The sequence below is a fragment of the Vidua chalybeata genome, chromosome 27 (assembly GCF_026979565.1).
Source record: "Vidua chalybeata isolate OUT-0048 chromosome 27, bVidCha1 merged haplotype, whole genome shotgun sequence".
NCBI classification, from domain to species: domain Eukaryota; kingdom Metazoa; phylum Chordata; class Aves; order Passeriformes; family Viduidae; genus Vidua; species Vidua chalybeata.
This window is the reverse complement of record NC_071556.1, coordinates 5,536,374-5,547,168: the sequence shown is the minus strand read 5'-3', so window position 1 is coordinate 5,547,168 and position 10,795 is coordinate 5,536,374. Positions and strand designations below refer to the sequence as shown.

The 10,795-nt window shown below is 66.8% G+C and overlaps 1 protein-coding gene across 5 annotated transcripts; it reads right to left on the bottom strand.

The window, feature by feature from the left end:
* Positions 1 to 37: 37 nt before the first annotated feature.
* On the bottom strand, positions 38 to 10,513 carry JAK3 (Janus kinase 3). Of its 5 annotated transcripts, XM_053966039.1 has the most exons (24): positions 10,472 to 10,513; positions 10,001 to 10,213; positions 9,125 to 9,248; positions 8,916 to 9,027; positions 8,424 to 8,569; positions 7,358 to 7,640; positions 7,160 to 7,285; positions 6,927 to 7,084; positions 6,612 to 6,723; positions 6,352 to 6,538; positions 5,533 to 5,657; positions 5,321 to 5,455; positions 5,155 to 5,239; positions 4,916 to 5,043; positions 3,743 to 3,881; positions 3,511 to 3,662; positions 2,811 to 2,961; positions 2,604 to 2,743; positions 2,231 to 2,420; positions 1,486 to 1,610; positions 1,049 to 1,221; positions 688 to 805; positions 323 to 433; positions 38 to 232 (listed from the first exon to the last, which is right to left on the bottom strand). In XM_053966039.1, exons 2-24 carry the CDS (start codon positions 10,203 to 10,205, stop codon positions 116 to 118), a joined length of 3,342 nt encoding a protein of 1,113 aa, XP_053822014.1. In that variant the 5' UTR covers positions 10,206 to 10,213; positions 10,472 to 10,513; the 3' UTR covers positions 38 to 115. The 5 variants fall into 5 exon arrangements, with proteins under 5 accessions (XP_053822014.1, XP_053822010.1, XP_053822011.1 ...); XM_053966035.1 differs by lacking the exon at positions 688 to 805 and having other exon boundaries at positions 1,486 to 1,545; positions 10,472 to 10,493; XM_053966036.1 differs by lacking the exon at positions 38 to 232 and having other exon boundaries at positions 341 to 433; positions 1,486 to 1,545; positions 2,257 to 2,420; positions 10,472 to 10,493.
* Between the last annotated feature and the right edge of the window lie 282 nt (positions 10,514 to 10,795).

Below are 10,795 nucleotides of genomic sequence, written 5' to 3'. Positions count from 1 at the left end.
GAGCCGATGGGGTGGGGGGGGTCGCGATGTGGGGGCCGCGTCCCCCCACGCTGCCCCCTCAAAGCACAGGGAAGCATCGCCGTGGCTTGGGGTCCCGATGGGATTCTGGGCGGGGCTACCCCCGAGTTTTGCTCCGCCCATCCCGCAGCGCCTCGATTTTGGGGGACAGCGCCCCAAAAGCGGGTCTGGCGCCGGGGGCGAAGGCCCAGCAGCTCATCATCAGCGCGTACACCTGGGGGGGGGACAAGGGACACGGCGAGGCCATCAGGGGAGGGGGGGCACCCCGGGGACCCCCCCGGCAGCCCCGGGGCAGCGGTGTCACCTCCGAGGGACAGCCGGCGGGGGCCGGGAGTCGCCGGTTGTCCTTGAGCAGCTCCAGCAGGTGGCAGATGATCTGCGCCGGCCTCGCGGTGCCCATCATCCGCAGGAATTCCTGCGGGCACGGGGGACGCCCGTGAGCTCCGGGAGCGCCGGGACACCCGTGAGCTCCGGGACACGCGGGAGCGCCGGGACACCCGTGAGCTCCGGGACACGCGGGAGCACCGGGACGCCCGTGAGCTCCGGGACACGCGGGAGCACCGGGACACCCGGGAGCGCCGGGACACCCGGGAGCGCCGGGACACGCGGGAGGGCCGCGGGGGGCTCGTCCCGGAGGGAATGACGCCTCCTTTTCGGGGGAAACGTCACCTCCGAGGGGCTCTTGCTCTTGGAGCTGTAGGTGAAGAGCTCGTAGAGGAGCACCCCGAAGCTCCAGGTGTCGGAGGCGCAGGAGAAGATGTTGTCAGCCAGGGATTCCGGAGCGTACCTGCCGGGAAAAACGCGTTCTGGGCTCTGGGAAAAGGGGATCCCGAGCTCCGGGAAAAGCGGGTTCTGAGCCCCGGGAAGAGCGGATTCCAAGCCCCGGGAAAAGGGGACCCTGGGCTCTGGGAAAAGGTGATCCTGAGCCCCGGGAAAAGTGGATTCCAAGCCCCGGAAAAAGCAGATCAAAAGCAGATCCTGAGTCTCCGATCCCGCTGGAATTCCAGCCCTCCCCGTGTGCCCCCCTCACCAGAAAACGGGGCTCTGGCCGGGCTCCCGCACCACGTAGTAATCCTTGTCCTGCGGGAGCAGCTTGGCCAGCCCGAAGTCGCCGATCTTGACGTGGCTGTCGCTCTCCACCAGGATGTTCCTGCTCGCCAGGTCCCGGTGCACGCAGCGCTGCGCCCCCAGGTACTCCATGCCCTGCGGGGAGGCGGCCGCTCGAGGGGAGCGGGGACACGGCAGCGTCCCCAGGGCTGGGCAACCCCCGGCTGAGGGTCCCTGGGGGCTCATCCCGGCTGGACAATGACCCGTGGGTGACCCACGGCATTGCTCCGGCCAGCACGGAGCCGCTGGCAGGGACAGGACCCAGGGCTGGCCACGACCCGTGGGTGACCCTTGGCATCGCCGCGGCCCCATCCCGGGACAGCAGCACCCCCGTTTCCCCCGTGCCCGCCCCGACCCCACCTTGCAGATCTGCCAGGCGTAGAGGAGCAGCGTGCTGTGCTCCAGGCGGGGCTGGTTCTTCTGCAGGAAATCCCGCAGGCAGCCGTTGGGCAGGAACTCCATCACCAGCCGCAGCCCGCGCATCCCTGCGGCCAAACCCAGCGCCGCGGTGGCCGGAGCCGGGACCGGGGACCCCTGCCCCATTCCCTGCCCCTTTCCTTGCCCCATTCCTGCCCCATTCCCAGTGTTCCCCGCCCTGCTCCCTGCTCCATTCCCTGCCCCATTCCTGCCCCATTCCCAGCCCTGCTCCCTGCCCCATTCCCTGCCCTATTCCTGCCCCATTCCCAGCCCCATTCCCTGCCCCTTTTCTTGCCCCATTCCCAGTGTTCCCTTTCCCATTCCCAGCCCCATTCCCAGCCCCATTCCCTGCCTGCTCCTTGCCCCATTCCTGCCCCATTCCCAGTGTTCCCCGCCCTGCTCCCTGCTCCATTCCCTGCCCCATTCCTGCCCCATTCCCAGCCCTGCTCCCTGCCCCATTCCTGCCCCATTCCCAGTCCCATTCCCTGCCCCATTCCCTGCCCCTTTTCTTGCCCCATTCCCAGTGTTCCCTTCCCCATTCCCAGCCCTGTCCCATTCCCTGCCTGCTCCTTGCCCCATTCCTGCTCCATTCCCAGTGTTCCCGGCCCCATTCCCAGCCCTGCTCCCTGCCCCATTCCCTGCTCCCTGCTCCATTCCCAGCCCCATTCCTGCCCCATTCCCAGCTCACCACGGCTGTAGCAAACGCCCCGGTACCGGACAATGAAGTCGTGCTGCAGCGAGTGCAGGATTTGGATCTCCCGCTCAAAATCCCGAATTTCCTTGGCCGAATCCTGCTGCAGCTTCTTCACGGCCACCAGCTCGCCCGTGCTGTCGCCCAGGGGGTCGTAGCGGCACAGCTCCACGCTCCCGAAATTCCCCTGGGTGCGGGGAACTGCATGTTGGGGTGCCCCCACATCCCCAGCGCCTTATCCCTCCCAAAATCCCCCCACACGCTCAGGAATCGTTTCTCAGCGCAGCCGGGATGTCCCACACCCCAAATGCGGGAAGGGAAGAGCGGCTGCGCTGAGTTTTGGGCTTCGGGGTCTCTGCTGTGCCCCCACCTTGCCCAGCAGCGAGATGTACTTGAGGTGCCGCTCCTGGAAGTGCTCGGGATCCCGGCTCATGGCCAGGGAATCGCACCCCCAGAAGCCGTCCCGGAGCGTCACATCCGCGGGGGACAGGTCCGAGAGCAGCTCGTAGTCTGTGGGAGGGGGGCGTGAGGCCGCTGCGGGGTCCCCGGTGCCCCCCCAGCCCGTCCCGGCGCCCACCGGAGGTGATGAGGCTGTTGAGGTCGCGGATGAGGGCGCGGAAGCAGGGCCGGCGCTGGGGCTCGTACTCCATGCACTGGGCCACCAGCGTGGCCAGCTCCGGCCACTTGGGAGCCGGGAGCTGCTGGCGGCCCTGGTAGAATTCCAGCTTCTGTGGGAGAGGGGGATCAGGGGCTGTGGGACCCCCAAAGAGCCCCCGAACGGCTCCGAGCTGGGGGGGGGTGCAGTGGGATGGGGCAGGAGAGGTGGGATGGGATCCATAGCAGGGAATGGGATGGGAATAGGGGATGGGAATTATGTGATTTATGGGATGGGATGGGATGGAATTGGGCAGGGAAGAAGGGCTGGGATGTAGCAGGAAGGGACAGGAGGGTTGGGAAAGGAAGGTCTGGATACAGTGGGATGGGGGGGAGGTTTGGGATCGAGTGGGATGGGACAGGAGGGTCAGGATGGGACAGGAGGGTTGGGACAGAACGGGATGGGGCAGGAGGGTCAGGAGGCAGCAGGATGGGGCAGGAGGATCGGGATCCAGCAGGATGGGGCAGGAGGGTCAGGATCCAGCAGGATGGGGCAGGAGGATCGGGATCCAGCGGGATGGGGCAGGAGGATCGGGATCCAGCAGGATGGGGCAGGAGGATCGGGATCCAGCAGGATGGGGCAGGAGGATCGGGATCTAGCGGGATGCTGGGATCAGCCTCACCCTCTGGGGCTCCAGCAGGCTCAGGGGCATGTTCCCCCCACTGAAGATCTCCCAGAGGGTGGCTCCGAAGCCCCACTTGTCGGCCGGCAGCGCCAGGCTCCCGGGGTCGCTGACGCACTCGGGGGCCACCCACGGGATCCTCTCCACCAGCACTGTGGGGTGCCCGGCCCCACTCAGCACCCACCGGGGCCCGGCACCCCCAGGACCCCCCCCCCGGGACCCCCTCACTCACTGTCCCGGGCCAGGACGGTGACGCTGACCCCGGGGTCGTTGAGTTTGATGAAGGGGGGGCTCCCCCCGGCCGCATCCCCCTCCCGCGCCAGCAGCACCTTCTTAGCGGAGACGTTCCCGTGCGGGATCTTCTTGTCCTCCTGGATGGGGGGAAGGGGGTCGGGACCCTCAGGGTGGTCCCACGCACTGGGGTGGGCTGGGGGAGCACCAGGGATGGGTGGGGGCTGTGGGATGGGGATCCAGGGGATCCGTGGGATGTGGGGGCTGTGGGATGTGATATGGATCCATGGGATTTGTGGGACACAGATATTTAGGATCCATGGGACACAGACACATGGGATCTGTGGGATATGGATGTGTGGGATCCACAGGACATGGACACATGGGATCTGTGGGATATGGATGTGTGGGATCCACAGGACATGGACACATGGGATCTGTGGGATATGGATGCTTGGGATCCACAGGACACGGATATTTGGGATCCACAGGACATGGACACATGGGATCCATGGGATATGGATGTGTGGGATCCACGGGACACAGATATTTGGGATCCACAGGACATGGACACATGGGATCTGTGGGTTATGAATGCTTGGGATCCACAAGACATGGATATTTGGGATCCACGGGACATGGACACATGGGATCCATGGGACATGGATATTTGGGATCCATGGGACACGGACACATGAGATCCATGGGATATGGATGTTTGGGGTCCACGGGACACGGACACATGGGATCTGTGGGATATGGATATTTGGGATCCATGGGACACGGATATTTGGGATCCATGGGACACGGACACATGGAATCCATGGGATATGGATGCTTGGGATCCACAGGACACGGATATTTGGGATCCACGGGACACGGACACATGAGATCCAGGGGATATGGATGCTTGGGATCCACGGGACACGGATATTTGGGATCCATGGGACACAGACACATGAGATCCATGGGACATGGATATTTGGGATCCATGGGACATGGACACATGGGATCCGTGGCCATGGCCTCCTGGGAGCCGTGCATGCGCAGCTGCTGCAGGGTCCGGGCGCAGGGGACCCAGGGGACGCAGACTGTGGAGATCCACGGGACAGGGACACGGGAAAGCCACGGACCGTGGACAGCTGGGAGCTGCAGGACGCCGCCGTGGGCTCACCAGGTAGTTGAGGGCGTAGGCCAACTGCTTGGCCACCGTCAGCTTCCAGCCGGTGGTCACCGCGCCCCGGTTCTTGCGCAGGTACAGGTCCAGGGGCCCGTGCCGGACGTGCTCCTGCACCATCACGCCTGGGGGCCACCCGGGGGGTCAGGGGGTGCCCACACTGGGCTCAGGGGTGCCCACACTGGGCTCAGGGGTGCCCAGGTGGCACCGTGGCCACCACCCCGCCGGACACTCACTGTCCTTGCCGAGGCTGACGCCGTGCAGCAGCACCAGGTGTTTGTGGGAGAGCTGGCTCATGGTGCTGGCGGCCTCCAGGAAGGACTGGGACAGGGACAGAGGGCTCAGGGCGGGCCTTAGGGACCCCTAGGTGACATCGTGGAGGTGGCAGTGCCACCCCCTCACCTCCAGGCAGTTGCGGTGGCTGCTGTCCATGACCTTGAGCACCACCGGGGTCTGGCGGGGTCCGTCCTCCTCGTCCTGCTCCCGTTTGACGCCTTGGTAGATGTGGGTGAAGGAGCCCTGGCCCAGGCTCTCGCCCTGGGGGACACGGGGACATTGCCAGGGGGTCCCTGTCCCCCCGTGCCACCCCCCCGTGGCCCTGCCCTCCCCCGTACCCGTGTCAGGCTCTGGGGGTCGATCTTGTGGAACATCATCTGGTGGAGGCTGCGGCGCCGGGGGACAGGAGGGGACCCGGGGGGACAGGGGACCCCGCTCCGAACGATCAGCAGGTTGGACTTCTCTGGGGGGCCAGAGCGGGCGTGAGGGGGGGCTCGGGCAGGGGACCCCCACCTGGTGACCTCACACAGCCGCCCTGTGATGGCACAGCCCAGTCTGTGACCTCACAGCAACTCTGTGACATCATAGCAGCTCTGTGACATCATAGCCAGCTCCGTGACATCACAGTCACTGTGTGACATCACAGCTGCTCTGTGACATCACAGCAACTCTGTGACATCATAGCCAGCTCTGTGACATCACAGCTGCTCTGTGACATCACAGCCAGCTCGGTGACATCACAGCCACTCTGTGACATCATAGCCGCTCTGTGACATCCCAGCAACTCTGTGACATCATAGCCAGCTCTGTGACATCACAGCTGCTCTGTGACGTCACAGCCACTGTGTGACATCACAGCTGCTCTGTGATCTCACAGCAACTCCGTGACATCATAGCCAGCTCTGTGACATCATAGCCATTGTGGGACCTCACAGCCTCTCTGTGACATCATAACCATCTCTGTGACATCACAGCTGCTCTGTGACATCACAGCCGCTCTGTGACATCACAGCAACTCCGTGACATCACAGCCGCTCTGTGACGTCACAGCCCGCTCTGTGATGTCACAACCACTGTGTGACATCACAGCAACTCCGTGACATCACAGCCGTTCTGTGACGTCACAGCACCCCCTCTGCGATGCCCCGCGGTGTCACCTTTGGCCCGGGGGGGACAGGCGACCTCCAGGCGCATTGGTGCCCCCTCGGCCTGCAGCCCCCGGTGCCCGTAGGTGCCCAGCAGCTCCCGCAGGCTGCAGAACCGCCGCGCCACCCCCGACAGCCACAGGTGCCCGTCCTCGTCCCGGCGGATCCGGCACCGCTTGTAATCCCGGCCGGAGCGGGTCTGCGGGGGAAGCGCCGGGGTCAGCACCGCCCGGGATCCCCGGCACCCCCTGCCCGCTGCCCGGGGGTCTCACCTGCACGCACACGGTCAGCAGGTAACTGTCGAAGTCCTGGGGGCTGCGGCGCAGCAGGAACAGCCCCGGGGCACCCCCGGCCGCCTCCAGCTTGTTCACCGCGAACTCGGCGCTGCCAAGGGCAGGGACGGCCGTGGTGCCCCTCGGGGACATCGCGGGCACCCCCTGTGCCCACCCCTGTGCCCACCCCTGTGCCCACCCCTCCCCAAACCCAGCAGATCCCCGCGGGGACCCGCCCGTGCCGGGGGTGGTCCCGTCCCCTCCCTCCCCGCGTCCCCCCGGGCTCGGGGGTGCCCAGCGGGTCCCGGTACCCACCTGATGGGCCCGTGGCACTGGTTCTCCAGGTCCTCCAGCAGCCGCGGCGGTGCCACCTCCCTGCAGAAGTAGTGCTGGGCATCCGCCGTCAGCCGGTAGTAGCCATCGAGCAGGGCCACGAAGGAACGAGCCTCCCGCAGCGTGGCGAACTCCACCTCCTGTGCCGGCCTTGGTGTCACCCCCCTTGTCCCCTGCGGCCCGCCCGGGGCTCCCCAAACCCTTCCCGAGCTCACCAGCACCCGGTTGTCCGCCTTGGTGACGGTGACGAGCCGGTTCTCCACGGGGCCGCCGTCGCGGCCCGCCGCCTGCTTGATGCTGATGTCGGCGATGTCGGGGAAGTCGCAGAAGTGCTGGCGGCTCTGCGAGGGGACAGCGAGGGTGACGACCCCGTCCCCCAGCGCCCCGCAGCGCGCCCAGCCGCCCCGGAGCACCTCGGAGCCGCCGCAGCTCCAGGCCACGCCGCTGTCGCCGGACACGTGGATGGCGACGGGCGCCGCGGATCCGGGGGAGCGCACGTGGAAAATCTCCTCGCTGCGGCGGCGCTGGAGCCGCTCCAGGTCCAGCAGGTACTTGAGCTTCAGCTGCGGCCCGTCCGCGTGGCAGCCCCCGAGGCGCCGCAGGGATTTGCCGAAGCGGCGGCGGAGGCGCTTGCGGGTCACGAAGTTGTGCTGCTGGATCTGCGAGCGCAGCGGCGCCGGCAGGCACGACTTGTAGCTGCGGGGAGCGGAGCGGCGCGTCCAGGGGGGCCGGGCTGTCCCCGGGGGTGCCACATTGTCCCCGGGGGTGCCACACATGGGATTCAGGCTCTCCCCATGGGTTTTGGGCTGTCCGCATGGGTGTCACACTGTCCCCATGGGTTTTGGGCTGTCCCCAGGCATGCTTTACTGTCCCCATGGGTGTCTCACTGTCCCCAGGGGTGTCACACTGTCCCCATGGGTGTCACATTGTCCCCAGGAGTGTCACATTGTCCCCATACGTGTCTCACTGTCCCCATGGGTGTCACACTGTCCCCATGGGTTTTCAGCTGTCCCCGGCCATGCCGGGCTGTCCCCAGGGGTGTCACACTGTCCCCATGGGTGTCTCACTGTCCCCATGGGTGTCACACTGTCCTCAGGAGTGTCACATTGTCCCCATAGGTGTCTCACTGTCCCCAAGGGTGTCTCACTGTCCCCATGGGTGTCACATTGTCCCCATGGATGACACACTGTCCCCATAGGTGTCTCACTGTCCCCAGGGGTGTCACACTGTCCCCATGGGTGTCACACTGTCCCCAGGAGTGTCTCACTGTCCCCAGGCACGCTGGGCTGTCCCCATAGGTGTCACACTGTCCCCAAGGGTGTCTCACTGTCCCCATAGGTGTCACATTGTCCCCATGGGTGTCTCACTGTCCCCAGAGGTGTCACATTGTCCCCATGGGTGACACACTGTCCCCATAGGTGTCTCACTGTCCCCAGGAGTGTCTCACTGTCCCGCGGGTGCCACTGTCCCCTGTCTCACCTGACGTGGCTGCACACCTGCGCGGGGCTCTGCCGCTGCTCCTTGGCGATGCGCAGCATGTCCAGCACGGCCAGGCTCAGGCACTGCTCCTGCGTGGGCAGGCTCAGCCCCACGGCCACGCGGCCCCCGATGAAATCGCTGCGGGACTGGGCGGGGCACGAGGCTCGGGGGGGCTCTCCCATCTCCCGAGACCCCCCCCCAGCCGTGCCCGTGTCACCCTCGTGTCCCAGAGCCCCCGGGAGTCACATCCTGCCCAGGCTCTGCTTCCCCGTCCCCGTGGCGTGTCCCCCCCAGGGGACGGTGACCCCATCTCGGCAACTTGGGCTGCCCCGTGCCCACTGTCGGGTGGCCACGAGCAGCTCCAGGTGAGCCGTGGAAGAGGACCCGCATGCCCCGGGCACCGGTGGGCACTGGAGGAGGAGGAGGAGGAGGAGGAGGAGGAGGAGGAGGAGGAGGAGGAGGAGGAGGAGGAGCCAGGCTGGCAGCGCTCACCTGGGCGAACAGGTAATCAATGACGGGGTAGTCCAGGACGGGGCTGGCCCGGCCCTTCAGCAGCTGAAAGCGGTGGGACTGTCCCAGTCCGCACCAGTTGGGGAAGAAGAACCTGATGGGGACAGCGGAGGGGTCTCAGCGCTGCGTCCCCCAGAGAGCACGACCCCAAGAGCTGTCAGGGAAGGCCGGGAGCCGCGCTGGGGCCGCACCTGATCCTGTACACCACGACCTGGCTGCGGGACTCGTCCACGCTGAACACGTGGTTGGGGGGGAACCAGCAGCTCAGGTCCTCGGTGGCCAGGGCGAAGAGCGGGTGGCACACGGGCAGCACGCCTGGGCACCGACAGCGGGGCTGGGACCCGAGCCCGGGGACAGGGCCTCAGCTCGGGGCTGAGACCCCACATCCACAGCCAGGATCCCCCGTCGAGGATGTGCACAGCACCCTGAGCCCATCAGCGGGAGCCTGGACCCCACAGCCAGGACCCAAACCCCACAGCTGGGGTTCAGGACCCCACTTTGATGTAAGTACAGGACCCTGAGCCCAGAGCCAGGACCCCAAACCCAGAGCTGGAACCCCAGGCTCAGAGCCAGGACCAGAACCCCACTGCTGGGATCCAGAGCCCACAGCCAGAACTCCCTGCTGAGGATGAGCACAGGACCCCATTTCCAGAGCCAGGACCCCGTACCCACATCCAGGACCCTGTACCCACAGCCAGGACCCCGTACCCACACCCAGGACCCCATTTCCATAGCCAGGACCCCATTTCCACAGCCAGGACCCCGTACCCACAGCCAGGACCCCATTTCCACAGCCAGGACCCCGTACCCACACCCAGGACCCCATTTCCACAGCCAGGACCCCATTTCCACAGCCAGGACCCCGTACCCACAGCCAGGACCCCGTACCCACACCCAGGACCCTAAAGCCACACCCAGGACCCCGTACCCACACCCAGGACCCCATTTCCACAGCCAGGACCCTAAACCCACACCCAGGACCCCGTACCCACACCCAGGACCCCATTCCCACATCCCGGACCCCCCACCCAGGGAGGTGCCCCGAGCCGCCCGGGCCCGGCGCTCACCGCAGGCTTTGGCAGCGCGCACGCAGAGCTCCTCGGCCGTGTACTCGCCGAAGGTGAAGCTGAGCGTGCCCGCGGCGCTGCCCGGGGCTCGGCGCGGGGCGGGCGCCCGGTGGTACAGGAACACCTGCAGGGTGCCGCTCTCGGCCGAGGAGAGGCTGCAGGAGCGGCCCCCGATCAGCGGCGTCTCCTCGCCCAGCGGGGCCATGGCGGGCGCTGCAAGGAAAGGGGGGCTCGGAGTGACCCTCTTGTCCCACCCTCAGCCCTGCGATGGGCCCCTCCTGGGAAGGCGGCAGGGGGAAACTGAGGCACGCGGTTGGATATGCCGCTCCTCCTCCGCCTCAGCGCTCCCGGTGTGAGCGGGGAGGTCCCAGCTCCATCCCCGGCTCCATCCCGGCTCCATCCCGGCTCCATCCCCCGCTCCATCCCGGTTCCATCCCGGGCTGGCCGCACCCCCGGAGCCCCCCCCGGTACCTCTGCCGTGCCGGGGGCCTGGGGCGGGGGTCCCGGACGGGCTGCGCTGCCAGCTCGGGGTTCTGGGGGTGCGTAGGTGGCTGCGAGATAAAAAATCCCCGGGCGACTTCCTTCCTGCCCGAGGCCTCCGGGGCGTGCGGCTTCCTGGCAGGGGAGGGGGGACAGAATGCGACACCCCAGGGCACAGCCAGGGGTGTCGGGAGGGTGAAGGGCTGAAAACCTGGGCGCCCCCGGGGACCCCTCTGGGCACCGCCGGGGACCCCTCTGGGCACCGCCGGGGACCCCTCTGGGCACACCCAGGGACCCCTCTGGGACACCCAGGGA

Bases quoted from the DNA above. Each gene is read 5' to 3' on its own strand.
- JAK3 (XM_053966039.1), bottom strand. From the start codon at position 10,205: ATGGCCCCGCTGGGCGAGGAGACGCCGCTGATCGGGGGCCGCTCCTGC. The intron at 7,085-7,159 runs GTGAGCTCGGGA...AGGCCGGCACAG, and splicing joins AGGCGGACAACCGGGTGCTG to GAGGTGGAGTTCGCCACGCT. The intron at 2,421-2,603 runs GTGGGGGCACAG...CCCCGCACCCAG, and splicing joins ACATCTCGCTGCTGGGCAAG to GGGAATTTCGGGAGCGTGGA.